Source organism: Arachis hypogaea, chromosome 12 (assembly GCF_003086295.3).
Source record: "Arachis hypogaea cultivar Tifrunner chromosome 12, arahy.Tifrunner.gnm2.J5K5, whole genome shotgun sequence".
Lineage (NCBI taxonomy): Eukaryota > Viridiplantae > Streptophyta > Magnoliopsida > Fabales > Fabaceae > Arachis > Arachis hypogaea.
The window spans coordinates 106,280,801-106,307,555 of NC_092047.1; the positions used below are offsets into that span (position 1 = coordinate 106,280,801).

Sequence of the window (26,755 nt, forward strand, 5' to 3'; positions counted from 1 at the left end):
TAATTATTCTTTACTTTAATTATTTTATTCTCATTGTGATGAAATATTTATTTAAGAAAATAGTTTGAAAATAACATATAATAAAAAGATGTAGCTGTTCATACCCTGCCCCAGAATGTAAGTTAGGCCTAAATCAAAACAAGAGGCCCAATCCAAAAGGATGGCCTCCACGTACTATCCGACCTCCACCAAGAACTCGGAGTCAACACCTACTAAGCAGTCAACACTTATCCAAGTGAGTAACTACCTCCTTGAATCTCTCACCCACCTGTAGAAGAGAGTCCCAACAACCCTAAGATAAAGGGACGGTTATCCACCATCAGAAGTGAAACTACTTCAACGATGGTTATTGGATTCTCTCTAAAAATACACTGTCTCACTCAGGTAAACCTAGGCTCTAATACATTCAAACCTGCTTACCCACTTTACTAACTTAGGCATCAGAGTGTCTTTGCAGGTACCACCCCTCATTCTCTCAAACATACAAGTCGGGTGGCGGCTCCCAGACACGAAGTAAGTCAGCAGCCACCTTCCCCCAACATTTGGGCTTTTAATACAAGCCCAATATACTATTTCCAGGTTACCCACATAACATGGCGCCATTGCCGGGGACCTGGAAGATCAACCAGCGATGGCAGACGACCAACAAGAAGATGGACACACCGCACCGGAGTCTGAGCAAAAGCATCAAGACACGGTCAACAATGATAGAGCAATAATATCCCTACAAGGAGCGAAGGGACAGCATGGTGAAGGCCCCTCCAATACCCAGGGATCAAAGAGGATCTCCTCTGAAGTTCATCAGCTCAGAAAGGATGGACAGCCACACTCCGCTGACTTAATGGGACTATTACACGGTCACTAAGGTCGACTAGAGCAGCTCGAACAGGAGCTGGAAAGACGGCACGAAGCGGAACAAAGCTTAAGGAGAGAAATCGAGCGACGAAGAAAACTTGAGGAAAAGCTCTCAAGGCTGGAATCCAATCTCCGAAATAAGGATTCCCGCAGAGATCGAGAAGACACCCCGTTAAGGGAAGATGACCCATTCATCGAGGATATCATGAGGACTAAAGTTCCTAGAAACTTTAAGAGCCCCGACATGGACCTGTATGACGGGACGACTAACCCAAAGCACCACCTCAGTAATTTCAAGAGTCGGATGTACCTAGCCGACGCGTTGGACGCCACCCGCTGTAAGGCTTTTCCGACAACTCTAACAAAGACGGCCATGAAGTGGTTCGATGGCCTCCCTCCAAGGTCGGTAACCAGCTTCGATGATCTCTCGCGCAAGTTTCTAGCGCGATTTTCAATTCAAAAAGACAAGGTCAAACACGCTCCCAGCCTGCTTGGAGTAAAACAGGAGGTTGGAGAACCCTTGAGAGACTATATGGAGAGGTTCAACCAAGCGTGCTTGGAAATCCAAGATTTACCTACTAAAGCAGTAGTAATGGGTCTCGTTAATGGACTCCGAGAAGGACCCTTCTCCCAGTCCATCTCAAAGAGACACCTGACTTTCTTGAGTGATGTATAGGAATGAGTTGAAAAGTACATCAATATGGAAGAAAACGCCAGGTTACGAGAACCTAATTGGCGATTAGGGCATCCCAACCAATTAAAAGAAAAAGAGAGGGAGCCCAAGAAAAAGGAAGAAATCGAGTCTGAAAGGCCCAGAAGATATCATTCCTACACTCCCCTATGAGTTTCCCTGGTCGATGTTTACAGGAAAATTTACCATACTGAAAAGCTACCTCCCCCGCGACTAATCAAGAACAAAAGGGGAGGGGGAGCTGCAATGAATACTGTGAGTACCATAAGTTGTCTGGACATTCCACTAATGATTGCTACGACCTGACAAATGTGATAGAAAAACTGGACAGAGAAGGTCGGTGTTCATACCCTGGCCCAACGATAAGGCCCAGGTACAAATAAAGGGCCCAATCTGAAGGGTTGAGCCTCACCCAGCACCGACCTTCCTCCTGGGAAGTCGGTTCTTACCACGACTTACCCTAAAGAAGTCAGGGACGAGAGTTAGCTGGCAGATAAACATTCGTTTGAATGAGTAACTGCCCCTAGAATCTCTCTAACCACTTCCAGGAGCCATATCTCAACCTCCCTAAGATAAAGGGACGGTTATCACCCTAAAAAAGTGGCACTACATCAACGGTGGTTATTGGTTCACCACTATAAATACACTGACACCTCTCAGGTATCTCTAAGTCCCAATACTCTCTAGACCTGCTCACACCCTTGCTGACTTAGGCATCGGAGTGTCTTTGCAGGTACCACCCCCATTCGTTCATACTCACAAGTCGGACGGAGGCCCCAAGACGCAGACCCGCTCGAAGGCTTCCTTCCTCAGACGATTGGGCCAACCCAGTGAGTCCAGCCCAACAATCTCCGGTTACCCATCGTAACATTGGCGCCGTTACCGGGGACCCGAGAGATCAACCAGTGATGGCGGACAGATCCCCTGAGGAGGGTCATGTGGAGACAGATTCCGAACAAGAGAATCTGGACACCGGAAATAATGACACGGACCTAACCCTCCACCAGGGAACCAACGATCAACACAGAGAGGGTACCTCTGGAGTCAAAACTCCGAAGGTGAATTCCTCAGAAGGGCGCGAATCGGAGAAGGACGGACAGTCCCACGCAACTGAACTTATGGGATTAGTCCATGTCCACCAAAGTCGCTTGGAACAGCTAGAACAAGAACGGGAGCGACAAATGGAGATAGAAAAGCACCTAAGAGAGGAGATGGATCGACGAAGAGAGCTAGAGAAAAAACTCTTAAAGTTAGAATCCTCCCTCAAAGGTCGGAACTCCCGTGACGATAGAGAAGAGTCACCCCCAGGAGGGGAGGATCCTTTTAGTGAGGACATAATGAGGGCAAAAGTTCCAAGAAACTTTAAAAGCCCTGATATGGACCTCTATGACGGAACCACAGATCCGAAGCATCATTTAAGCAACTTTAAAAGTCGGATGTATCTGGCTGATGCTTCTGACGCGACGCGCTGCAAAGCTTTCCTGACCACCTTATCGAACGCAGCGATGAAGTGGTTCGACAGCCTCCCCCCGAGGTCGGTCACCAGTTTCGAAGACCTCTCAAGGAAGTTCTTGATGAGGTTCTCCATCCAGAAGGACAAAGTGAAACATGCGCCAAGCCTCCTGGGAATAAAGCAGGAGGTCAGAGAATCCTTACGAGCCTATATGGAAAGGTTCAACAAAGCATGTTTGGAAATCCAAGACCTGCCCACCGAGGCAGTCATAATGGGGTTAGTCAATGGGCTTAGAGAAGGTCCCTTATCACAGTCCATATCTAAAAGACACCCCACCTCCTTAAGCGATGTACAGGAAAGAGCTGAAAAGTACATCAACATGGAGAAAAATGCTAGACTGAGAGATTCGAGTTGGCGACCTGGGCATCTCCCCTCAACGAAAGAGAGGGAGAGGGAACCCAAGAAGAAGGAAGAACTCGGTCTCGATAGGCCAAGAAAATATCACTCTTATACTCCTCTAAAGGTTTCTATAGTGGATGTATACAAAGAGATTTGCGATACTGAAAGGCTGCCACCTCCCAGGCCCATTAAAAATAAAAAAGGGGGGAGTCGCAGCGACTACTGTGAGTACCATAAAATATATGGTCACTCGACAAATGACTGTTACGACCTTAAAAATGTGATAGAAAAGCTGGCTAGAGAAGGCCGGCTCGACAGATATCTCATAGAAAGGTCGGACGGTCATGGGAAGAGAAAGCGAGACGATATGGATAGAAGAGACCCACCACCGCAGACTCCGGAGAGACATATCCATATGATCTCAGGAGGATTCGCGGGAGGGGGACTCACCAAGTCCTCTCGCAAGAGACACCTCAAGCGAGTCTACCAGGTTGGAGGAAAGTCATCCGACCTCCCCACCATTTCATTCAGAAGAGAAGATGGGCAAGGAATAATCCCTGGACATGATGACCCAGTAGTAATCACTATGATCCTAGCCAATGCCCATCTCCACAGAACCCTAGTAGATCAAGGGAGCTCAGCGGACATCCTTTTTAAGCCCGCTTTTGACAAACTATGGCTGGATGAGAAAGAATTAAGAGTCTACCCCGACACCTTGTACGGACTAGGCGACACACCAATAAGACCACTAGGATTTCTACCCCTACACACTACTTTTGGAAAAGGGAAAAAATCCAAAACTCTGAGTATAGACTTTATAGTCATCGACGTAGGGTCAGCATACAATGCTTTAATCGGCAGAGCTACCCTTAATCGACTCGGAGCAATGGTGTCCACTCCCCACCTTTGCATGAAATTCCCGACCTCAGCAGGAATAGCAACGGTGAAGGGAGATCAGAAATTGGCAAGGAAATGCTACAATGAAAGCCTGAACCTAAGGGGAAAAGGCAAAGAAGTTCACACCATAGAACTCGGTGGTACAAGGGCCAGAGAAGAGCTGCAACCACAGCCGGGAGGAAAAACCGAGGAAATACAGGTCGGCAAAGAGGAAGGAAAAAACACCAACATAGGAGCTAACCTAGGGGAAACCCTAAAGCAAGGGTTGATTAAGCTCCTAAGAGACAATTCCGACCTCTTTGCCTGGAAGGCTTCCGACATGCCCGGGATAGACCCCGAGCTTATGTCCCACAAGCTCTCGGTATACCCAGGGTCCCGACCTGTACAACAAAGAAGACGCAAGTTCGGCCCGGAACAAGCCCTAGTAGTAGAAGAACAAGTACAGGCACTCTTAGAAGCCGGCTTCATCAGAGAAGTTAAATACCCAATATGGCTAGCCAATGTAGTACTAGTCAAAAAGCAAAATGGCAAATGGAGAATGTGTGTCGATTACACCGACTTAAATAAGGCATGTCCTAAGGACCCTTATCCACTACCAAGTATTGATACCCTAGTAGACTCTAGCTCGGGATATCAATACTTATCGTTCATGGATGCCTACTCGGGGTATAACCAAATCCCGATGTATGAGCTCGACCAGGAGAAAACATCATTCATCACGCCCAGAGCTAATTTCTGTTATGTGGTCATACCATTTGGATTGAAAATTGCAAGGGCCACATATCAGAGGCTGATGAATAAGGTGTTCGCTTCTCACCTTGGAAGCTTAATGGAAGTCTACGTCGACGACATGCTAGTAAAAACCAAGGGAGAAATCGACCTCTTGACAGACCTCTCGCAAGTCTTTGACACCATAAGGTCACACAGGATGAGACTAAATCCCGCAAAGTGTGCCTTCGCGGTAGAAGCTGGAAAATTCCTGGGTTTCATGCTAACACAGAGAGGGATTGAAGCAAATCCCGATAAGTGTAAAGCTATCCTGGAAATGAAGACCCCGACTTGCTTAAGAGAGGTCCAGCAGCTAAACGGCCGACTTGTAGCCCTCTCTAGATTCTTGGCAGGATCAACACTAAAATTCCTTCCACTATTCTCCTTATTGAGAAAGGGATGTCAGTTCGAATGAACTCCTGAATGCGAAGAGGCGTTCCAGGAGTTCAAGAGATTCTTGAGTCAACCTCCGATTCTGACCCGACCTGTAGTTGGAGAAGACCTCGTCCTATACTTATCTGTAGCAGACAAGGCTGTCGCGTCAGCCCTGATAAGAGAAGACGAGGTCAGTCAGCATCCAGTGTACTTCATCAGCAAAGTTCTACAAGGCCCCGAACTAAGGTACCACAAACTAGAGAAGTTTTCCTACTCCTTAGTAGTAGCCTCGCGAAGGCTACGGCCTTACTTCCAAGCTCATACAATAAGAGTCCGCACGAACCAACCCATGAAGCAAATCCTCCAAAAGACGGATGTTGCAGGGAGAATGGTTCAATGGGCAATAGAGCTCTCCGAGTTCGACTTGAAGTATGAAACTCGGACAGCAATTAAAGCCCAATGCCTTATCGACTTCATAGCAGAGTATGCAGGAGATCAAGAGAATAAGCCAACTACATGGGAACTCTATGTAGACGGATCCTCAAATAAGACAGGAAGCGGTGCAGGCATAATATTAGTGGACGAAAGGGGAACCCAAATAGAGGTTTCCCTCAAATTTGAATTCCCAGCTTCAAATAATCAGGTCGAATATGAAGCCCTGATCGCCGGGTTGAAGCTGGCAGAAGAAGTCGGTGCTACAAAAGTGATGGTATATAGCGACTCCCAAGTGGTGACCTCCCAGATAAGTGGAGAATATCAGGCAAAAGACCCAAATATGAAGAAGTACTTGGAAAAAATTCTGGAGCATCTTGGGCGCTTTGCGGAAACCGAGGTCAAATATATAACTCGGGATCTAAATAGCAGAGCAGATGCCCTATCCAAATTAGCAAGTACCAAGCCAGGAGGAAATAATAGAAGCCTGATCCAGGAAACTCTCCAGGAACCCTCTGTGGTAAAAACGGAGGAAACGCAAGTGGTCCTTGAGGTAACCGGACTAAACCTCGGATGGATGAACCCCTTGGTCGAATACATGAAATTCGACATCCTCCCCAAGGAGGAAAAAGAGGCTAAGAAAATCTGGAGGGAAGCACAACACTACACTCTGGTGAAAAATATCCTCTATAGAAGAGGAATATCAACACCATTGTTAAAATACGTACCGACCTCGAGAACCACCGAGGTATTAGAGGAGGTCCATAACGGGATCTGCAGAAATCATCTCGGAGCCAGGTCGCTAGCCAGGAAAGTAATCCGAGCTGGGATTCTACTGGCCGACCTTGTAGAAAGATGCCATAGAATTTGTGAAAAAATGTCAACCATGCCAAATGCATGCAAACTTCCACGTGGCTCCCCCCGAGGAGCTCATCAGTATAACTTCTCCATGGTCTTTCGCAAAGTGGGGAATGGATTTGTTAGGTCCCTTTCCCCAAGCGCCAGGACAAGTTAAATATTTGATCGTGGGAATAGACTACTTCACAAAATGGATAGAAGCAGAACCACTGGCTACCATCACAACCCAAAGAAGTCGGAGGTTCCTCTACAAAAATATCATCACAAGGTATGGGATCCCTTATTCCATCACTACAGATAATGGAACCCAGTTCACCGACTCTACCTTCAGAAGCCTGGTGGCCAGTATGAAAATCAAACACCAGTTCACCTCGGTAGAACACCCACAAGCCAATGGACAAGCCGAGGCAGCCAACAAAGTCATACTGGTAGGGCTGAAGAAAAGGCTACAAGAAGCAAAAGGAGCCTGGGCTGAGGAGCTCCCACAAGTGTTATGGGCTTACAGGACAACCCCCAATCTGCCACTGGAGAAACACCCTTCCGATTAGTCTATGGGGTAGAGGCTATGATACTAGTAGAAATCAGCGAGCAAAGCCCAAGGGTGATTCTCCATGATGAAATCGGAAACACACAGGGGCACAAAGAGGAGCTAGAGCTGCTCCCCGAAGTCCGAGAACAAGCCCAGATAAGAGAAGCAGCGCTGAAGCAAAGGATGGCTACAAGATATAACAAAAAAGTCATTCGAAGAACCTTCACCCCAAATGACTTAGTCTTGATCAGAAACGACATTGGAGTCAATAAATCGGGGGAAGGAAAGCTCGCCGCCAACTGGAAGAGACCCTACAAAATTAGCGAGGTCCTAGGAAAATGTTATTATAAGGTGACCGACCTAAGCGGCACCAAGTTACCAAGGTCGTGGCATGCTTGTAACATGAAAAAGGTACTATAGCTAAAAGCGAACTCTACTCCCTGATGTACTCTTTTCCCAACTTCATGATTTTTTCCCAAAATCAAAGGGTTTTTTCTGGAGAAGGGTTTTTAACGAGGCATCATAGTAGAGGCTAAGGGAAAATAGGCCATCAAAAGCCCTTAGTAGCAATAAGGTACCTCCCCAATAAATAAAGATCTTTTATAATATCTCTTATAAATTCCTTCTCGTTTATTTTTTTCCTACGAAACGTGCCGATTTAAGCTCGACAAAACGTGAAAATCCCTTGAACCGACCTAGATGGTCGTCAGGATAAAACGACAAGGTACAAGTCGGTGTAAAGAGGTTATAAAAGTCGATCGTGAGAAACTCGGAGATATTCCGACTTATAAGTCGAAATAAAAAACCGAGTAGAAAAGAAAACGCATCGCAAAAATAACCTAAGTCATAGAACTCAATAAGACAAAGTTGAGTATAAGGAATAGCAAAAAAGATCGAAAAACCTATTAAAGCGTAAAGTACTGTCCTGAAGTCCTTAGAGAAGAGGAACCCAAAAGGACAGACAGCCAGGAAAAAGATTTTCAAAACTGAAAAGATCAAAAAGGGTTTTTTTCAAAAACTGAAGTCAGAAAAGCATACACACAAAAGGTAACTAAGACCCTTATCTAAAAAATGGTATTTTTCGAAACTCAAAACCCTTATCCAAAAAAAAGGGTACTTATAAATATTTTGTTTACGGCCTTAAAAGGCCAGAAGAAATTGTTCAATCATCACCAACACAAACAAAGAAAGAGTTTAAAAAAAAGGGGGACCCACAGGCCGGGACCCCATATAGCCAATAAAGTTATTTTTTCGGAAGAGGAGTAGACGGATCACCACCAGAGCCAGGAAGAGTAGTCGGAGCAATGTCAGGACCAGGGAGAGAGGCATCCATAGGAGTTGGAGAGGAAGTCGGAGGAACCTTTGAAGAGCTCGGAGCATCCTTTGAACGAGGAGGAGACTCAATAATCCTCTGCCCCCGAGTCTTCAAGTCTGACTCAGAAACAACTTGGGGGGCAGGAGGAGACACTATAGCACCATCAATGACGACCTTGTCAGGATCTAAAGGAGAGAGATCCAAGCCAGGAGCAATGACTCCGACTTGCTCCTTAAAAATCCTCCAGGCCTCTTCAGATCCCTCGGCAATAGAGTCCTCCAACTCGGCATAGGCAGTCCGAGCATTCAGCAGATCTTTTTTCACAACCACAAGGTCCTCAAAAAGGCTTGAATAGCTCTCCTGCGCCTTCAGCCTTAAACCGACCCCCATGTTGCACTGGGTCTGCAACTTGCTCTCCCTCTCCTGGAGACCCTTCCTCTCCTCCTCTAGTTTAGCGACCTCCTCCTTCAACTTCTTCTCATGTTCTTGATATAAAAGAAGTCTCTCCTCCATCTCTTTAGCCCTTGAGGACGAACCAAGAGAGCTAAGAGGAGTCTTCTCGAAAATATCAAGAAACTTGGTGCACACCGCCGCCGCCCTGATACTCTCCTGAGCCAGAATAGTGAGGTGGTTCCGGATAGAAACATCATCCAAGCCTATACGGGCATGAGGATAGATGTACTTCCAGATAAATTCAGGGGCATCCACCTTGGCTTCACCCTCGAAAGAAGAACTAGGCTCTAAAGCCTTGCGCTTCTTCCTTTCAAGCTCAGGGGAGGATCGGGGGGGAGGGGACGGCTGGGAAGGAGCAGAAGAGGAGATAACAATAGGTTCAGAAGGAGTCCCCAAATTTTGAGGAGGAGGAGGGGGAGAGATAACTGCCCTGGCACCACCAGTCCTGGCCCGAGACCTCGCCCTAGCCTCCTGGATCCTCTGGTAAGACTCATTCGAATTCCTCCTCGCCATCTCTGTAAAAACAAGTAGTAGCCAAAAGGTTAGACAAGTCGGAAAAAGATAGTCAGACAAGTCGGAAACCCAATAAAACAAATAAAAGCTACCTAATTGTGTCTGAACAAAGGTCGGAGACCCTTGGAGAAATTTTTTAGTATCCAGATATGGGGCCCTCCCCCATACTTCTCGGAGGAACCCCACAATGGCAGCCTCCACCTCATCCAGGTCATCCAGACCATATTTCTCACAGGGGGAGGCCTCCAACCAATACAGAGGGAAGCGAGGGGAAGAATTCTCATCCAGGAAAAAGGGGTGGTGACCCTCTACAGCTTGCACTTTGAAAAAATAATTTTTGAAATCATGGAAAGATTCATCAAAAAGGGTGAAGACCCTCCGACCTTGTATAGCTCGGAAGGACACCCATTGTTGTTTATTATTTTGCCCACTGAAGGGCTTAGTCATATGAAAAAGAAAAAAGAAAATCCTCAAGGAAGTCGGAAATTCCAAAGCATGACTGACAAATTGATAAATTTTCAGAAAACCCCAGGAATTGGGATGAAGCTGGGTAGGTGCAACACGGCAGTGGGGTAAAACATCCATCTCAAAGTCAGAAAAAGGAAGGAAAACGCCCAGGCGGATAAGCATGCTCTCATACATAAAAAAGAAATGAGAGGCTGCCTCCGAAGCCCTCCCAAAACAGACCCGGTCTTCTGGACCCGGGGCAAGTAGTTAATACTTCGGCTCATCCTCATCAGAGGTGCAGAGCCGGTGGCGAGTGCGAAGATCAGTAAGAAAGTCAGTGTCAACCAAAGGTTCCTCCCCCAGGACCGTAACATTGACCCACTGAGCAAGACTTTCAACAGAAGACATTTTCTTTCTTTTAAAAAAGGGTTTTGGTAAACCTACAAAGGAAAAAGAAAAGAAAATAAAAAACATGGTCTCTAAGGGGGAAGTACGGAATCAAACAGAAACCTACGAATCAACCTATCCATCCGAAAAATAAAAGCATGCAAACCGAAAGCATGTTGCAAAAGGAGAAGAAGAAAAATCTAACCTTTATCCGAAAAAGGTTGGAGGAAATGAAAGCCTTCAAGCGCAAGAGTGCAGCACGAACAGGTGAAGAGGAAATTTGAAAAATTGCAGAAACGAAACAATGAAAGTGAGGGAAAGTATTTATAAACACGTTAGGGGCATAATGGTAAAAACAGAGCAGTCATTAATGGGTGCAGCGTTACCAAGGTAATCAATACCTACGCGAACCTCTAACAGACGCGATGTTTGATTAGACGTAACTGTGAAAAATCAAAAGTCACGAAAGTCACGTCGGTTCCAAACAAACATGTCGGTTCCCTCCCAAGTCGGCTACGTCCCCGAGTAGAATACTCGAACCCAAAATCTTAAAAGAAATTGGGCTCGAGTAGGGGCACTATTCATACCCTGGCCCAACAATAAGGCCCAGGTACAAATAAAGGGCCCAATCTGAAGGGTTGAGCCTCACCCAGCACCGACCTTCCTCCTGGGAAGTCGGTTCTTACCACGACTTACCCTAAAGAAGTCGGGGACGAGAGTTAGCTGGCAGATAAACATTCGTTTGAATGAGTAACTGCCCCTAGAATCTCTCTAACCACTTCCAGGAGCCATATCTCAACCTCCCTAAGATAAAGGGACGGTTATCACCCTAAAAAAGTGGCACTACATCAACGGTGGTTATTGGTTCACCACTATAAATACACTGACACCTCTCAGGTATCTCTAAGTTCCAATACTCTCTAGACCTGCTCACACCCTTGCTGACTTAGGCATCGGAGTGTCTTTGCAGGTACCACCCCCATTCGTTCATACTCACAAGTCGGACGGAGGCCCCCAAGACGCAGACCCGCTCGAAGGCTTCCTTCCTCAGACGATTGGGCCAACCCAGTGAGTCCAGCCCAACAATCTCCGGTTACCCATCGTAACAGTCGGTTAGACAGATATCTCATGAAAAGGTCGGACGATCATGGAAAGAGGAAAAGAGGCGATGAAGGTCACGGACGAAGAAGTCCGCCCCTATAAACCCCCGAACGACATATTCATATGATATCGAGAGGCTTCGTAGGAGGAGGGGTGACCAAGTCATCTCGAAAAAGACACCTGAAAGAAGTTTACCAAGTCGGGAATGAAGGACCTGACCTTCCAACTATTTCCTTCACCAAAGAAGACGGACAAGGTATTGTACCTGGGCATGATGACCCAGTAGTGATCACAATGATTCTCGCCAACGCTCATCTACACAGAGCTCTGGTAGACCAAGGGAGCTCAGCAGACATCTTGTTCAAACCAACATTTGACAAGCTGGGATTAGACGAGAAGGAGTTAAGGGCTTACCCGGATACTCTCTTTGGATTGGGGGATACTCCAATTAAACCACTAGGTTTCATTCCCCTACATACAACTTTTGGAAGGGGAAGGAGATCCAAGACTCTAAGCATCGACTTTATTGTCGTCGATGTGGGCTCCGCCTATAATGCCCTGATAGGCAGGACAACCCTAAATCGGCTTGAAGCAGTGGTTTCTATCCCCCATATTTGCATGAAGTTCCCAATGCCAGAGGGGATTGTCACCATTAGAGGAGATCAAAAGCTGGCGAGAAAGTGTTACAACGAAAGCTTGAACCTGAGAAGTAAAAGCAAAGAAGTCAACACTATTGAGCTCGGAGGAATCTGAGCTAAAGAAGAACTACGACCACAACTCGAAGGAAAGACCGAGGAGGTTCAGATCGGGCAAGAAGTCAGAAAAAACACCAACATTGGAGCCAGTTTAGCCAAAGAAATGAAGCAGAAGCTGGCTAAACTCCTACAAGAAAATTCTGACCTCTTCGCGTGGAAAGCTTCCGACATTTCTGGGATAGACTCCGAACTCATGTCGCATAAATTGGCTGTGTATCCAGGGTCCCGACCTGTCTAACAAAGAAGACGGAAGCTCGGTCCCGAGCGGGTTCAAGTGGTCGAAGAGCAAGTACAAGCCCTACTAGAGGCAGGTTTCATCAGTGAAGTCAAGTATCCGGCCTGGATGGTAAATGTGGTGCTGGTCAAGAAACAAAATGGCAAGTGGAGGATGTGTGTTGATTACACTGATCTTAACAAAGCATGCCCAAAAGATCCATATCCTCTTCCAAATATTGATGCCCTAGTATATTCTAGCTCGGGGTATCAATACTTGTCGTTCATGGACGCGTACTCGGGATATAATCAAATCCCAATGTACAAACCGGATCAGGAGAAGACATCTTTCATCACACCTAAAGCAAATTATTGTTATGTGGTCATGCCCTTTGGGTTAAAAAATGTAGGAGCCACGTACCAAAGGTTGATGAACAAGGTGTTTGCACCTCACCTTGGGAGTTTAATGGAAGTATATATGGACGACATGTTAATAAAAACCAAGGATGAGGCCAACCTCCTGTCCAAACTTTCACAAGTCTTCAGCACTATAAGGGCGCATGGGATGAGATTGAATCCCGCAAAGTGCACCTTTGCCGTAGAGGCTGGAAAATTTCTGGACTTCATGCTAACACAAATGGGGATAGAGGCTAACCGCGATAAGTATAGAGCAATCCTAGAAATGAAAAGCCCGACTTGTTTAAAGGAAGTCCAGCAGCTGAATGGCCGACTTGCAGCTTTGTCTAGATTCCTAGTGGGATCAGCGTTGAGATCCCTACCACTTTTTTCTCTACTAAGGAAAGTATGCCAGTTCGAATGGACTCTTAAATGCGAAGAATCTTTTCAGGAGTTCAAAAGGTTTTTAGGCCAACCTCCTGTTTTAACTCGACCTAAAATCGGAGAAGAACTGATCTTTGTATTTGGTTGTCGCCGAGAAGGCTGTGGCGTCAGCATTATACGAGAAGACGAGGTCGGGCAGCATCCTGTTTACTTTACCAGCAAGGTTCTACAGGGCCCCGAGTCAAGGTATCAAAAACTTGAAAAGTTTGCGTATGCCTTAATAGTGCCGTCCAGAAAGCTTCAACCTTAATTCCAAGCTCACACTATAAAAGTACGAACGAACCAACCCTTGCAGCAAATCTTTCACAAAACGGATATTGCAGGGAGAATGGTTCAATGGGCTATAGAGCTGTCCGAGTTTGATCTGAAATATGAAACTCGGACAGCAATTAAAGCTCAATACCTCACCGACTTCGCAGCAGAATACGTGGGAGACCAAGAGGAAGCTTCCACATATTGGGAGTTGTATGTGGATGGCTCATCCAATAAAGTTGGAAGCGGTGCGGGCATCATATTGGCCAATCAGAAAGGAACTCAAATAGAGGTCTCTCTGAAGTTTAGGTTTCCGGCCTCCAACAATCAGGCAGAATACGAAGCCTTGATTGTCGGGCTGAAGCTAGCTGAAGAAGTCGGCGCGACCAAAGTAGCAGTCTTCAATGACTCTCAAGTAATGACTTCTCAAATCAATGGAGAATATCAGGCCAAAGATCCAAATATGAAAAGGTACTTAAAAAAACTATTGAACATTTTAGGCGCTTCCCAGAAACCGAGGCCTGACATATAACTCGAGAGCTTAATAGCAGAGCTGATGCCCTTTCCAAGTTAGTAAGTACCAAGCCAGGAGGGAACAACAAAAGCCTGATTCAAAAAACTCTCCAAGAACCCTCAGTTGTGAAGTCAGATGGATGACTCCTTTGGTCGAATACCTAAATTCGACATCCTACCTAAGGAGCAAAAAGAGGCCAAAAAGATCCGAAGGGAAGCACAAAGTTATACTTTGGTGAAAAATATCCTCTATAGAAGGGGAATATCGACACCATTGCTGAAGTGCATCCCGACTTCTAAGACATAAAAAGTCCTAGACGACGCACATAGTGGCATCTGCGGAAATCACCTCGGAGCAAGGTCTTTAGCCAGAAAAGTTATCCGAGCTGGGTTCTTTTGGCCGACCTTACAGAAAGATGCCAACGACTTCGTGAAGAAGTATCAGTCATGCCAAATGCATGCAAATTTCCATGTCCCCCCCCCCCAGAAGAGCTTATTAGTATCACTTCCCCATGACCTTTTGCAAAATGGAGACTGGACCTACTCGGGCCTTTTTCCCAGGCCCCTGGGCAGGTAAAATACCTCATAGTGGGAGTGGACTATTTCACGAAGTGGATCGAGGTAGAACCCTTGACAACTATTACAGCTCAAAGGAGTCAAAAGTTCCTTTACAGAAATATCATTGCAAGGTTTGGAGTTCCCCACTCCATTGCCACCGATAATGGTACTCAATTTACCGACTCTACATTTAGAAATCTGGCCAGTATGAAGATCAAGCACCAGTTCACCTCGATAGAGCACCCATAAGCAAATGGGCAAGTTAAGGCAGCCAATAAAGTCATACTGGCAGGATTGAAGAAAATGCTTTAAGAAGCAAAGGGAGCCTGGGCTGAGGAGCTTCCTCAAGTATTGTGGGCCTATCGAACCACACCTTAGTCAACAACTGGAGAGACACCCTTCTGACTTGCTTATGGCATGGAAGCCATGATCCCAGTTGAAGTCAACGAGCAAAGTCCAAGGGTAAGATTCTATGATGAGGTCGGCAATATTCAAGCTCACAAAGAAGAACTCAAACTACTTCCAGAAGTGCGAGAACAAGCACAGATAAGCGAAGCAGTGCTCAAGCAAAGGATGATGAATAGATACAACAAAAGAGTCATTCAAAGAAGCTTCGCCTCAGACGACCTGGTCCTAATTAGAAATGACATCGGCGTAAACAAGTCAGGCGAAGGGAAGCTCGCCACAAACTAGAAAGGACCCTACAAGATAGTAGAGGTCTTAGGAAAAGGATACTACAAAGTGTCCGATTTAGGAGGAGCCGAGTTTTCGAGATCATGGCATGCTTGTAATATGAAGAGATATTATAGCTAGAAGCAAACTTCGCTCCCTGATGTACTCTTTTTTCTGACTTTATGGTTTTTTTCCCAAAAGGGTTTTACTAGATGGGGTTTTAACGAAGCATCAAAACGAGAGCTAGGGGCAGAATAATCATTCCCTTAGTAGCAAAAGCATCATTATCCACAATTCATTAAGTAATAATATCTCTCTTTTATCTCTTTATCATCTCCCTCTAAATTTTCATTTACTATTACTACGATACGCATCGACTTAAGCTCGATAAAGCGCGAAATCCATCAACCGACCCGTGTGGTCGGTGAGATAAAGTGACGAGGTACAAGTCAGTGTAAAGAGGTAATAAAAGTCGATCATGACAAGCTCGGACATAATATAGCTAACGAATTATAAGTTGAAAAGCCCGAGCAGAGTAAAATATATCGTAAGAATAACCTAAGTTATGTAAATGATTCAATAAAGCAAAGTAAAGTTGAACGTACGAGGTCAAAGTAATGGAAAACAAAGAGATGCAAGAATTTCTTAGGGAAGAATCAAGGATAAGAGTTTTTTCACAAAGACCCTGCCTAAGAAGAAGACTACTTAGCAAAAGGTTTTTTCAGAACTTAAAACTTCACAGCTTTCGGCCCAAGGATCGAAAACAAAAGTTTTCTACAAAAGAAAAACCTTTGCTAAAATTATTCAAAGCAAGTTTTTCTCGAAAACTTTACAGAGCAGTAAAAGCACTTACCCTTAGAGAACATTCGAGCTTTTTCAAAAAGTCTTTAAGAAAATTCAAAGTGAGTTGAGTCTAATCAAGCAGCAAGAAAACAACAAACATGCATGATAAAAATAACTTCTTTGTTAAAGGCCATATCCAAAAGGACCAAAAAACAAAAATTGTTGTTAAAAGACCCCGTGGAAAAGGATCAAATGTTAGGAACCATCAACGCAGATATTAACAAACAAATATAAAATGAGTTTATAAAAAGGACCCACAAGCCGGGCCTTAATAGCTTCAAATCACTGAGGACCAAGAAGAGGATTGGAATCATCACCGGGAAGAGAACTTGGAGCTTCGGCCACTGAAGTCGGAGGGGTCAGAGGAATCTCTTTAGCATTAGGAGATGGAATAACCTTGGGAGCGGTGGAAGAAGACGGCATATCAACCTCACGAGAAAGAGATTCAACAATGCACTGTCCCGCTGTCTTCAACTCGAAATCCATAACAGGGCGTGGAGGGGAGACTATGGCACCATCAACAACAACTTTGTCAGGGTTTAAAGGCGACAGATCCAAGTCAGGGGCCAAAACCCTAACTTGCTGCTTCAACACCTCAAACAACAGTTCAGTCCCCTCAGCCACAGACTCCTCCAAATCCTGGTACCCCTCCCTAAGTTTCTCCAGCTCCTCCTTCAATTCAATTTTATCTGTAAAAAGGCGAATGTAATTCTATTTGGCCTTCTCCTTCAAACCCTCTGCCATGGCACACTGGCACATCAGCTTCCTCTCCCTCTCCCGGGCCTGGGCAAGCTCTTCCTTTAGCTTGTTGTTCTCCTCCTGTAACCTCCTCTCATCCTCCTGATACATGGCAATCCTCCCTTGGAGATCCTCTAAAGATTTTTGGGTAGTACTCCAAGGAGTTTTATCAAATATATCAAGAAGGGAGGTGTAAACCCTAGCGGTTTGAATTCCCCCTTGGATCAAAATATTAAGATGATTTCGGATAGCAGCATCATCCATAGCAATCTGGCTGAATGGAAGGATGTGCTTCCTAGTAAACTTCGAACCATCAAAACCGGCATCCCCAACAAAAGAGGAGCCGGTTTCCATGGCACACTGGTAGGAGAGGACTGAACAAGGGGAGCAGGAGGAGGAGGAGGATGAGTAGGAATAGGATTTACCAAGATTGGCCGAGAGGAAGAAGTCCCCTAACCAAGCCCATGAAGAGGAGGAGTAGTAGTAGAAGCCCCGACCTCCTGCGCAGTAGCTCGGGCGCGAGCATTCCTTTTCGCCTCCTGAACCTTCTGGTAAGTTGCTCTCGAACCGCTCTTCACCATTTCTGAAAAGAAAAACAAGATTCATTAGCACACAAGTCGGGAGCAAATCAACACAAGTCGGAGAAGTCAGGTGTGACTATAAAAGCAAAAAATAAAGAACTACCTAGCTCGGCCCTGACAGAACTCAGAGATCCAAGAAGAAATTTCTTGGTGTCCAGGTTTGGAGCCCATCCCCAAGCCTCTCGAAGGAACTCAATAATAGCCTCCTCTACCCCATCCAAGTCTGCTAAGCTATATTTCTCCACGGGAGAGGCTTCTACCCAGTACAAAGGAAAGCGGGGCTCATTATCCTCATCCAGGAAGAAAGGGTGATGGCCTTCAACGGCTTGGACTTTAAAAAATAAATTTTTGAAGTCGTGGAAGGACTCATCAAAGATGGAAAAGACTTTCCGGCCTTGAATGGCACGGAAAGACACCCATTGTTGTTTGTTCTGCTTACTGAAAGGTTTGGTCAAGTAGAAAAGATAGAAAAAGATCTTCACAGAGATCGGGAGGTCAAGCTCTCGGCTGACAAGTTGATAAATTTTCATAAAATCCGAGAAATTGGGGTGCAGTTGGGAAGGAGCTACCCTACAGTGGGACAGGACTTCTATTTCAAAGTCAGAAAAAAGGCAAGGTAACCCCTAAACGGGTAAAAAGACAGTCATACATAAAAATAAAATGGGGATCAGTATCGTCATTCCTCCCATAACAAACTCGGTCCTCAGGATTTAGGGGCTACCAACTCATATTTGGGTTCGTCCCCTTCAAGGTTACAGATCCTATGGTGCTTCCTGAGTTCAGTTATGAAGACGGTATCCACTAAAGGGTTCTCAGAAAGGACAGAGGTATCCACCCATCTCAAAAGGGCCTCAGAAATTTGGGAAGACATTGCGTAAAAAAGAAAAAATGTATGAGAAATTGATAATACCTACATTGCGCAGAAAAAAGAAATCATCAAAAAACCAACCCATAACGAAGAAGTTCTTTTCAAACAGAAGGAAAAAGCAAATAGAAGCCATAGCAAAAGAGATGCAAAAGAGAGCCTCGCAAAAGGGAAAATACAAAATTTCGAAAATGTTCCTAACTACGAACAGTAAAGAATCTCGCTCTCAAAACAGGCAGCATATCAAGAAAAACAAAAAGGAGATACAAAGAATTAACCTTTTGGGAAGAAGAAGATAGAAAGACGAACGCTGCAACGAAAGAGAAAGCTTGAGGATCTTGTGAGCGAGGAAAGGAGCGAAGGAGCGAAATAGTTCTCAGAGAGCAAATGAAAGAAAGGAAAGAAAGAAGAGGGAAAGACATTCATAATCCACTAGGGGCATAATCGTAAAAACAGATCGGTCATTAAAAGAACGCGCCGTTACCAATGTAACTGCCCGCCCACATGTAAATACAGAGGCCAAACGGATGCGACATTTGATTAGACGCAATGTTTGAAAATTCAAAATCACGTCGGTTTCAAAAACTAAAAACCACGTCGGTTTTCCGACATGAGAGAAGAAATCGACTTAAAGCATCCCCGAGTTCGATTAATACTCGAATCCAACTCATAGCTAAGAGATCAGACTCGAGTAGGGGCACTGTTTATGTCCTGTCCCAAAATGTAAGCCAGGCCCAAATCAAGACAAGAGGCCCAATCCAAAAGGATGGCCTCCACGTACTATCTGACCTCCACCAAGAACTCGGAGTCAACACCTACTAAGCAGTCAACACTTATCCAAGTGAGTAACTGCCTCCTTGAATCTCTCACCCACCTCTAGAAGAGAGATTCCAACAACCCTAAGATAAAGGGACGGTTATCCACCATCAGAAGTAGAACTACTTCAACGGTGGTTATTGGATCCTCTCTATAAATACACTGTCTCACTCAGGTAAATCTAGGCTCCAATACATTCAAACATGTTTACCCCCCTTACTAACTTAGACATCGGAGTATCTTTGTAAGTACCATCCCTTATTCTCTCAAACATACAAATCGGGCAGCGACTCCCAGACATAAAGCAAGTTAGCAGCCACCTTCCCTCAACATTTGGACTTTTAATACAAGCCCAGTATACAATATACTATTTTCAGTTCCGATTCATAGCTGTTTTATATTGTTAATAGTTACTACTTACCACTATTCCAGCAAACCTTCTATTATTTTCCATTTGTGTATGTTATCATCTCTTTTGGTATAAAAAGAAACTTATAGGCTTTATTTTTGTTTTACTAATGAACTTAAAAATTTATAAGAGAAGAAAGACTTTCTGAAAGAAATTTCATAACAATTTACAAATTTAAAAAACTCAAAAAATGCCCTTGTTCTACTAATGCTAATGTTATTCGTGTTTTCCATTGGCCAATTCTAAACAATTTGAATTATGTTATACATATAAAAAAATCAATTATTAAATTATGTCATATATATACAAATAATTGGTCTATGTTGTAATCTTTTTTAGTGAGATAAAATTTTGTTGTTATATATTTATGCGTAAATATACGTATTATTTAATTTAATTTAATATATATTTTATATTTTAATATGTATTCAATATAAATAACCGATTTAATAATTAACTTTAATAAATCATATCATTATTGTTTTAATTATTATCAAATATTGACCGGAAAAACAATCGAATTGGCTTACTAAAAATTTTAAGAAATTGGCATTGTAGTATTGTAGAAGATAGTAAATAAATTTAAGAGAAAAGGATAAATAGTTTTTTGACCTTTTTTTTTTAGATATTTTTGTCACTAACTATTGAAAAATACTTTTAAGTCTCTGAAGTCTTTAAAAGTTCGACAGATCAATCCCTCTATCCAAATGCCTCCGTCAGACCCAACGGAAAAGTCTGACGTGGCTCCCGTAATGCTTGTCATGCGTACGCGTGGGTCACGCGTACGCGTCGCCATAAATTCAGCAAATTCTCATTTCTTCATGAATTCTCTACTTTGCATGCTTTTTTTTCCATTTCTTTCAAGTCATTCTTGCCTTCAAAACTTTAAATCACTCAAACAAACATATCAAGACATCGAATGTGAGAAAAATAAATTAAATTTAGCAATTTAATAGCCTAGAAAGCATGTTTTCAATCATTAAGCACACTTAGGAGAAATTCACAAAACCATGCTATTTTAATGAATAAATGTGGAAAAAGTTGATAAAATCCACCAAATTCAATACAATATAAACCATAAAATTATGGTTCATCAATTTTTCCACAGTTAAACATTAGCATGTCCCCATGCTAAACTCTTGTGGTTCATCAACTAATATGCAAAATGCGTCTACCTATTTGGTTAAAAATGAATCAATCTCCAAGAACATATATGAACAAGTAGGGCTAAGATAGTATGATGATTTATGAATTCTACTAATTCAATTCTCAAAATGAAGTATAAATATACTTGCAAGAAGAAAGCTCGTGGAAGCAAGGAATAAGGAATTGAGCATCGAATCCTCACCGGAAGTGTTTGCACTCTAATCTCTCTAGTGTTTGAGGGTCGATTCTCTCATTTCTTTACTAATCTTGCTTTCTAAGGCTTACTCTTCTTCTACCAATCAACATATATTCAATGCATGAATACACATATCAAGAGGTCTTTTCAATGGTTGTAATGGGGTTAAGGCTAAATTTAATTTACTTTTCTCCCATTCGATACCTTGATATGTTTGTTTGAGTGGTTTAAAGTTTTGAAGGCAAGAATGACTTGAAAGAAATGGGAAAAAAGTATGCAAAGTGGAGAAATCGTGAAGAAATGAGGATTTGCTGAATTCATGGCGACGCGTACGCGTGAGAGGGAAGTGCGACGCGTACGCGTGACCCACGCGTACGCGTGACAAGCATTACGGGAGCCACTTCAGACTTTTCCGTTGGGTCTGACGGAAGCATTTGGACGAAGAGACTGATCCGTCCAACTTTTAAAGACGTCATGGACTTAAAAATATTTTTCAATGGTCAGGAACGAAAGAAAACAGAGACCTATTTGTTCTTTTCTCAAAATTTAAATATTAGTAAAATACGCTTCTTTCTCCTACTCATCGAAGACATTGTTTTGGAACCAACCCTAGGATGTTATACCACTATAATAGAGGAGGAATCCCAGCATTTTTAGTACTTGATGCAAGACTAGAGTACCTTATTTATAATCAAAGAGAATGCTATGATACATTTAATTTAGTGTGTGATGCACCAAGATAATTCAATAGTGCATATAGTGTATAGCTTGTACCTCAAGGACATAAATTTTGAACCATTAAATTACCTTCGTACATAATGTAGTACATTTTGCTTATAATGAATGCTTAGCATCTAGAAGGTGGGCATAATTACAGAACAGAAAATTTCAGAAGTTCACCATAGAATGATAATTTTGTAAACATACCAAAATTAACCGAGTGCTTGTTGATTTCATTTCTTTCTTTTACAGTGATCTTTGTGCAAGCAACAAAGTAAAACTAACTATTAAAGCTGAAATTTTAATATTCTATGAAGGGGATAAAAGGAACCAAAAGCAAACAATACAAAATACAGTTGGCATGTCATTGCAGGAAGCAAATATGTGCCACAAAAGCTTGGGAGAGAAAGCTTCAAAACTTTTTGAATTGAGGAAGACCAAAACCATTCAACCACCCTGCACGATTTACCGCCTTCTTCAGCTTTAAGAGTCACCATGAAGTAAAAAATACAAAATCTACAATAGCAGGACAGATTATATGATAGGCCTGCCAAAAGGTCCAAACAGCCGGTCTCATGTTTCCAGTGATACCAGAAGAAACTGTTGCTTATCCAGGTCAGGTGTACAAGGCTGAAATCGTCAATTTGCTTAACCCTCCTCTGCTTTGTGCCACACAAAAAATAAGCTTGTTAACATGGATGATTGCCATGCTAGTGCGCCCCAGTCATATAATGCATGAAAACAAGTGGAACATGTAGTTAATATAAGCATGACATTAGTGAGTTTCAAGAAGCTATTTGACATAAGTAATCCAACCATATGCCAGCATAAGAGAAGATAATCAGATATATTTGCAGGAAATAAGCCACTATTTTATACTGCTTAAATGCTGCATTAAACTCAAGGTCGCATTATTCAACACTAACATAGTTGACATTCAGAGGTTGATTGCATTAATAGTTTACTGTTAATTTTTATATCAAATTCTCAAAAAGAATCCTTCCTAAGCTATACAAAACTCAAATAACTTGTGTAACTCAATTGATAGCAAAAACCGGGAAAACAAAACAAGAAAACAGAAAGGGGTGAGGATGATGAGATAAAAGTGCACGTCCTCAGGAAAATGCTTCTGTAAGGCTAAACTCAAATACAATATGAAATATGCATATTTTGGGTAGGACTATATAGCACAATACACATAGGCTTTCTGCTCTGCAATGTGGACCACCCTAAAACCAGAAAAGAACGTCTATCAAATATACATGAATATGCACTAGTGCATCTACTATTAAGGAAAACATGAATAAGATCTCTTTCAGACACAATAACAAGAAGCTGAAAGAATAGTATCGTTGTAGGTAGGAAGCTACTAAAAATTTTATGCATGTTAAGGACATAATTTATATGTGAAATGATATAATTATAATTTTTACAACAGTGACCAAAATTAAGTAATAAATGTCTTGACTCTTGATATAGAATGAGTGTGCTTGATTAAGAATCTAGGATATTATGACTACAGATCTGCACCAAACATCATCAGCTAACACCATGATGATGATGATGATGAGTAAAAGTATTTCTGTATTTCCATCTCCAAACTCACAAGGGCCATAACAAAATTGAGTCCCTAGAAGGCTATACAGTTAGCTAGCTCAACTTGAGCAAGAACCAAATGAGCTTTAGTAATATTACAATTCACTTTGATGAATATGCAGTTTTAATAATGCAAAGACGAGCTTATAAACAAATAATTGATATCACGAGATCTATTACCAAATCTGCTTTATTTTTATTGATAGCATGAATTTTTTATTTATTTGAGAAGATTGCTTAGAAATTTAGAGAAAAAGAAGGGGGGGGGGTAGGAACAGACAAATACAAGACATAAAAAAATTACCTGAACTGAAATTAAAACGAAAGCATTGCCATCATTGATAATGATAGTTACTCTGAGGCAGCAGCTCTAATTTTTTGCCTCAACTTTCTATTATAATGTTCCTGTTCAAAGTTGATAAAAGAAAAAATGAACATAAGTTACTAGTTTCTATCAAGTTTATTAACAAAAGAGAGGTAGCAGACACTCTTGCAGAAAGGTACAAAATCTCGCTCTATACCATTCAACTCATACCACTTTTGGCTATGTAGGCACTAATGTTTTTCAACTCTGAAGGATACCTAAACGGCTCAACGACAAGACAAAGCTGTTACTATATGCTATTTAACATTCAACACGGCAACATTATGACTCCAATTTGACAACATTCTGAATGTCAACAACTAAGGTGGGATAAACCAATACTTCAAAGTTCAAACCGCATTTTATGGAAAGTTTCCCTTCAGAGTTTAGTCAATCAACAACACCTAAGGTTTAGGGTTATATGGATCAAACAGCAATGTTGCTTCCTATTATAAAACAACAATGACGAAGAGAAGAAACATCACAATATCACATGCAACTCGTGCAATTTAAATCGCCACATTCTTATCAAGCTCACCACTAGCTAGGAACCGCTACACTAATCAAAGCATTGCATCGCATTCCATCATAAAGAGAAATGATTTATTGTCCTAAACATCGAACTACTAAGATTTCAGGACAGTAAAAATAATAAAATATCTACATTTAAGAGAAATGATTTATCCCCATGATAGATCCTCTAAACATCCTTCTATGTTCTAACAAACGAGTGACGTATTTATTGTTTTCTAGATTCCAAGAGATTATAAGTATCTACTTTATACTTCACTTTTAAGATGTTATATGATTACTCAGTCATAAAGCAAAAATGATAATCCAAAAAAAGAAAAACATTTTTACCTGCTCAAGAACCTTGGCATTACTCTGCTCCACCAACCTAGTCAGATTCTCAACCTTTGCAAGCATCTTCTCATACAAATCCTCCAAATTCGAAGTGTAACTCCTCGCCTCCGACCCCATCATCCTGCTCAACCTCCCAACCTCGAAACCCTCGGCGCAACCATCGAGCTCCCTCTGATCCTTCGCCTTCTCCTTCATCACACTCAATCTCTCATCTTCCTTGTCAGCATTACCATCACGATCTTCATTCATGCTTGACATTCCCAAATCGCATTCCAACACCGGGAATGCCGCGTTAGGACTAAAGGAACCATAATGCCCTCGAAACGCAGGCCCGATGTTGACGATATCGATCAGTTTCGGTTCGAAGGAGGAGGAAGCGCGTAGCTGGTACGCGCGGTACTCGTGAGTGTGGATGTGGTCGTTGGAGAAAGGAGAAGACAAGAGGATGAAGATGCAAGGGGAGAAAGAGGAGGAGGAAGAAGCAGTTGAAGATGATGTGGAATTAGGGTTTGATGAGTTCTGAATTTGGGAGGAGAATGCGGAGAGAGAAGAGAGGGATTGCGTGACGGAGAATTCGCGCATGGAGGGACGGAGTGGGGTTTTCCGGCGGGCGGAGAACCAACCTATCAGGTGGTGGTTGTTATGGTGGTGGTGGTTATTTAGGAGGTTGCGGAGGGAGGTTTGTGTGACGGTGCCGGTGGAGTCGTAGAAGGTGGAGGTTGGGGAAGGGGAGGAGATGAAACCGGTGACGGTGGCGACGAGGGTGGCGGATGAGGTGGATTCATCGGAGGTAGTGGTGGCAGAGGAGGCGGTGGAGGGATCGTCGGAGAGGTTGAGAGGAGTGAGAAGGGTGACGTGGCCGAAAAGGAGGCCATCGAGGGAGGAAGGGGAAGTGGAGAAGCGCTGGATTAGGGATGCGAGTGTTGGGCCGGAGATTGCGATCTTTTGTAGCGGCGGCCGGTCGTCCATTTGTGGTGGGTGGCGGCGGAATACGGTGGGGAGAGAGAGAGAGAGAGAAAGAGAGAGATTGGTTGATAGTGAGAGTGAAGTCTGCAACTGTGAGTCTTTTTTGCGTTTAAACTTGTTTTCTTCGGGTTGGCAATAATAAGTAGTCTAGGGGTGGCACACGGGGAGCCCCGCCCCGCCAAAAGCCACCCTGGTCCATTCTGCCCTATCTAATGAGGGAGTCCTAAAATTTCACCTCATCTTGTTTAATGACAGGTTAGTACTTAGTAGATTGGAAAAATGAATTCTCTCTAATTTTTTTTAGATAGCTTTAGAAACTGAAAGACTGAGACTCAGAGACAGAGACTAAGAAACAGAGATTGAAATAAATTTTAATATTCTATTTAGTATAAAGTAGGAGATATAAATTAAAACAAGAATAAAATTCTAATTTAATTTATATAAAGGGTAAAATTAAAATTAATTAATTGAAATGAAGATATTTTAGATATAAAATGTTGTTAAAGTTTCAATTTCCGTCTCTAAAAATTTCAGTCTCATGTGTCCTCCCTTTTTGGAGGTACTAAAATACTGAAATTTTGGGACAGAACTTTTAGTACTAATCTCTAAACCAACAAACATGATATTGAATCTCAGTCTCTCAGTCTCTGTCCCAATACCTCAAAATAAACACTACCTACGTGGAACCAAAAATAAAGAGGAGAGAGAGCAATAAAGAATGAGACATTAGACATCATTCATTTTTTTTTTTACTGGAGATGATCCACTCCTATAAACTGGCAGACCAAATTCGTCAAATCTTTTTTTATTATTAAATATTAAATAATATATATAATTTTATTATTATTTTAATAAATTTATAATTTTTAAATTTATAAACATTAAAATCTTTAAAATCATAAATATGTGATAAATATTATTATAAACCAAGTTTTTAAAATAAAATAATAAAACTAATATTGTCCAAAACATATAATTAAACATCTACAAATTTAGAACATAATCAATCAAACGTAAAACATAATCCAAAACACTAAATTAGAACATCTTCAAAAGATGTCTTTAGCCAAAAAAAGTATTGGGGCCGTCGGGGAGACTCGTCTCACCCCACCAAAGCCCGTGGTTTAAGCGGTGCGAGTTAGACAGACTTTTGAAGTGTGGCGGTCTCAATTTTCTAGTTCGACTCACTTTTTTTTGCGAGATACGCGGATCGGTCCGGCGAATTTAGACCCGTTTGCCACTCCTAAAAATAACCAAGTAGTCGACTGCTCATTTTATTTTATCGTTTTTTTTTTTTAATGATGGAACATAATTATTAAGAGTATATTATCAAGATGTTTCAAAAAAATAAAATATTTTTATTTTAAAATTTCTA

General features: G+C 42.5%; 2 protein-coding genes across 3 annotated transcripts; one reads left to right on the forward strand and one right to left on the reverse strand.

The window, feature by feature from the left end:
• The first annotated feature begins 11,596 nt into the window (after positions 1-11,596).
• On the forward strand, positions 11,597-12,226 carry LOC140176844 (uncharacterized). Its single transcript, XM_072208398.1, has one exon. The coding sequence runs from the start codon at positions 11,597-11,599 to the stop codon at positions 12,224-12,226; it is 630 nt and encodes a 209-aa protein (XP_072064499.1).
• A 9,530-nt stretch (positions 12,227-21,756) lies between these two features.
• On the reverse strand, positions 21,757-25,640 carry LOC112728070 (uncharacterized). Of its 2 annotated transcripts, none has more exons than XM_025778052.3 (3): positions 24,412-25,640; positions 23,491-23,591; positions 21,757-22,249 (listed from the first exon to the last, which is right to left on the reverse strand). In XM_025778052.3, exons 1-2 carry the CDS (start codon positions 25,381-25,383, stop codon positions 23,538-23,540), a joined length of 1,026 nt encoding a protein of 341 aa, XP_025633837.1. In that variant the 5' UTR covers positions 25,384-25,640; the 3' UTR covers positions 21,757-22,249; positions 23,491-23,537. The 2 variants fall into 2 exon arrangements, with proteins under 2 accessions (XP_025633837.1, XP_025633838.1); XM_025778053.3 differs by having other exon boundaries at positions 21,757-22,300.
• Positions 25,641-26,755: the final 1,115 nt, after the last annotated feature.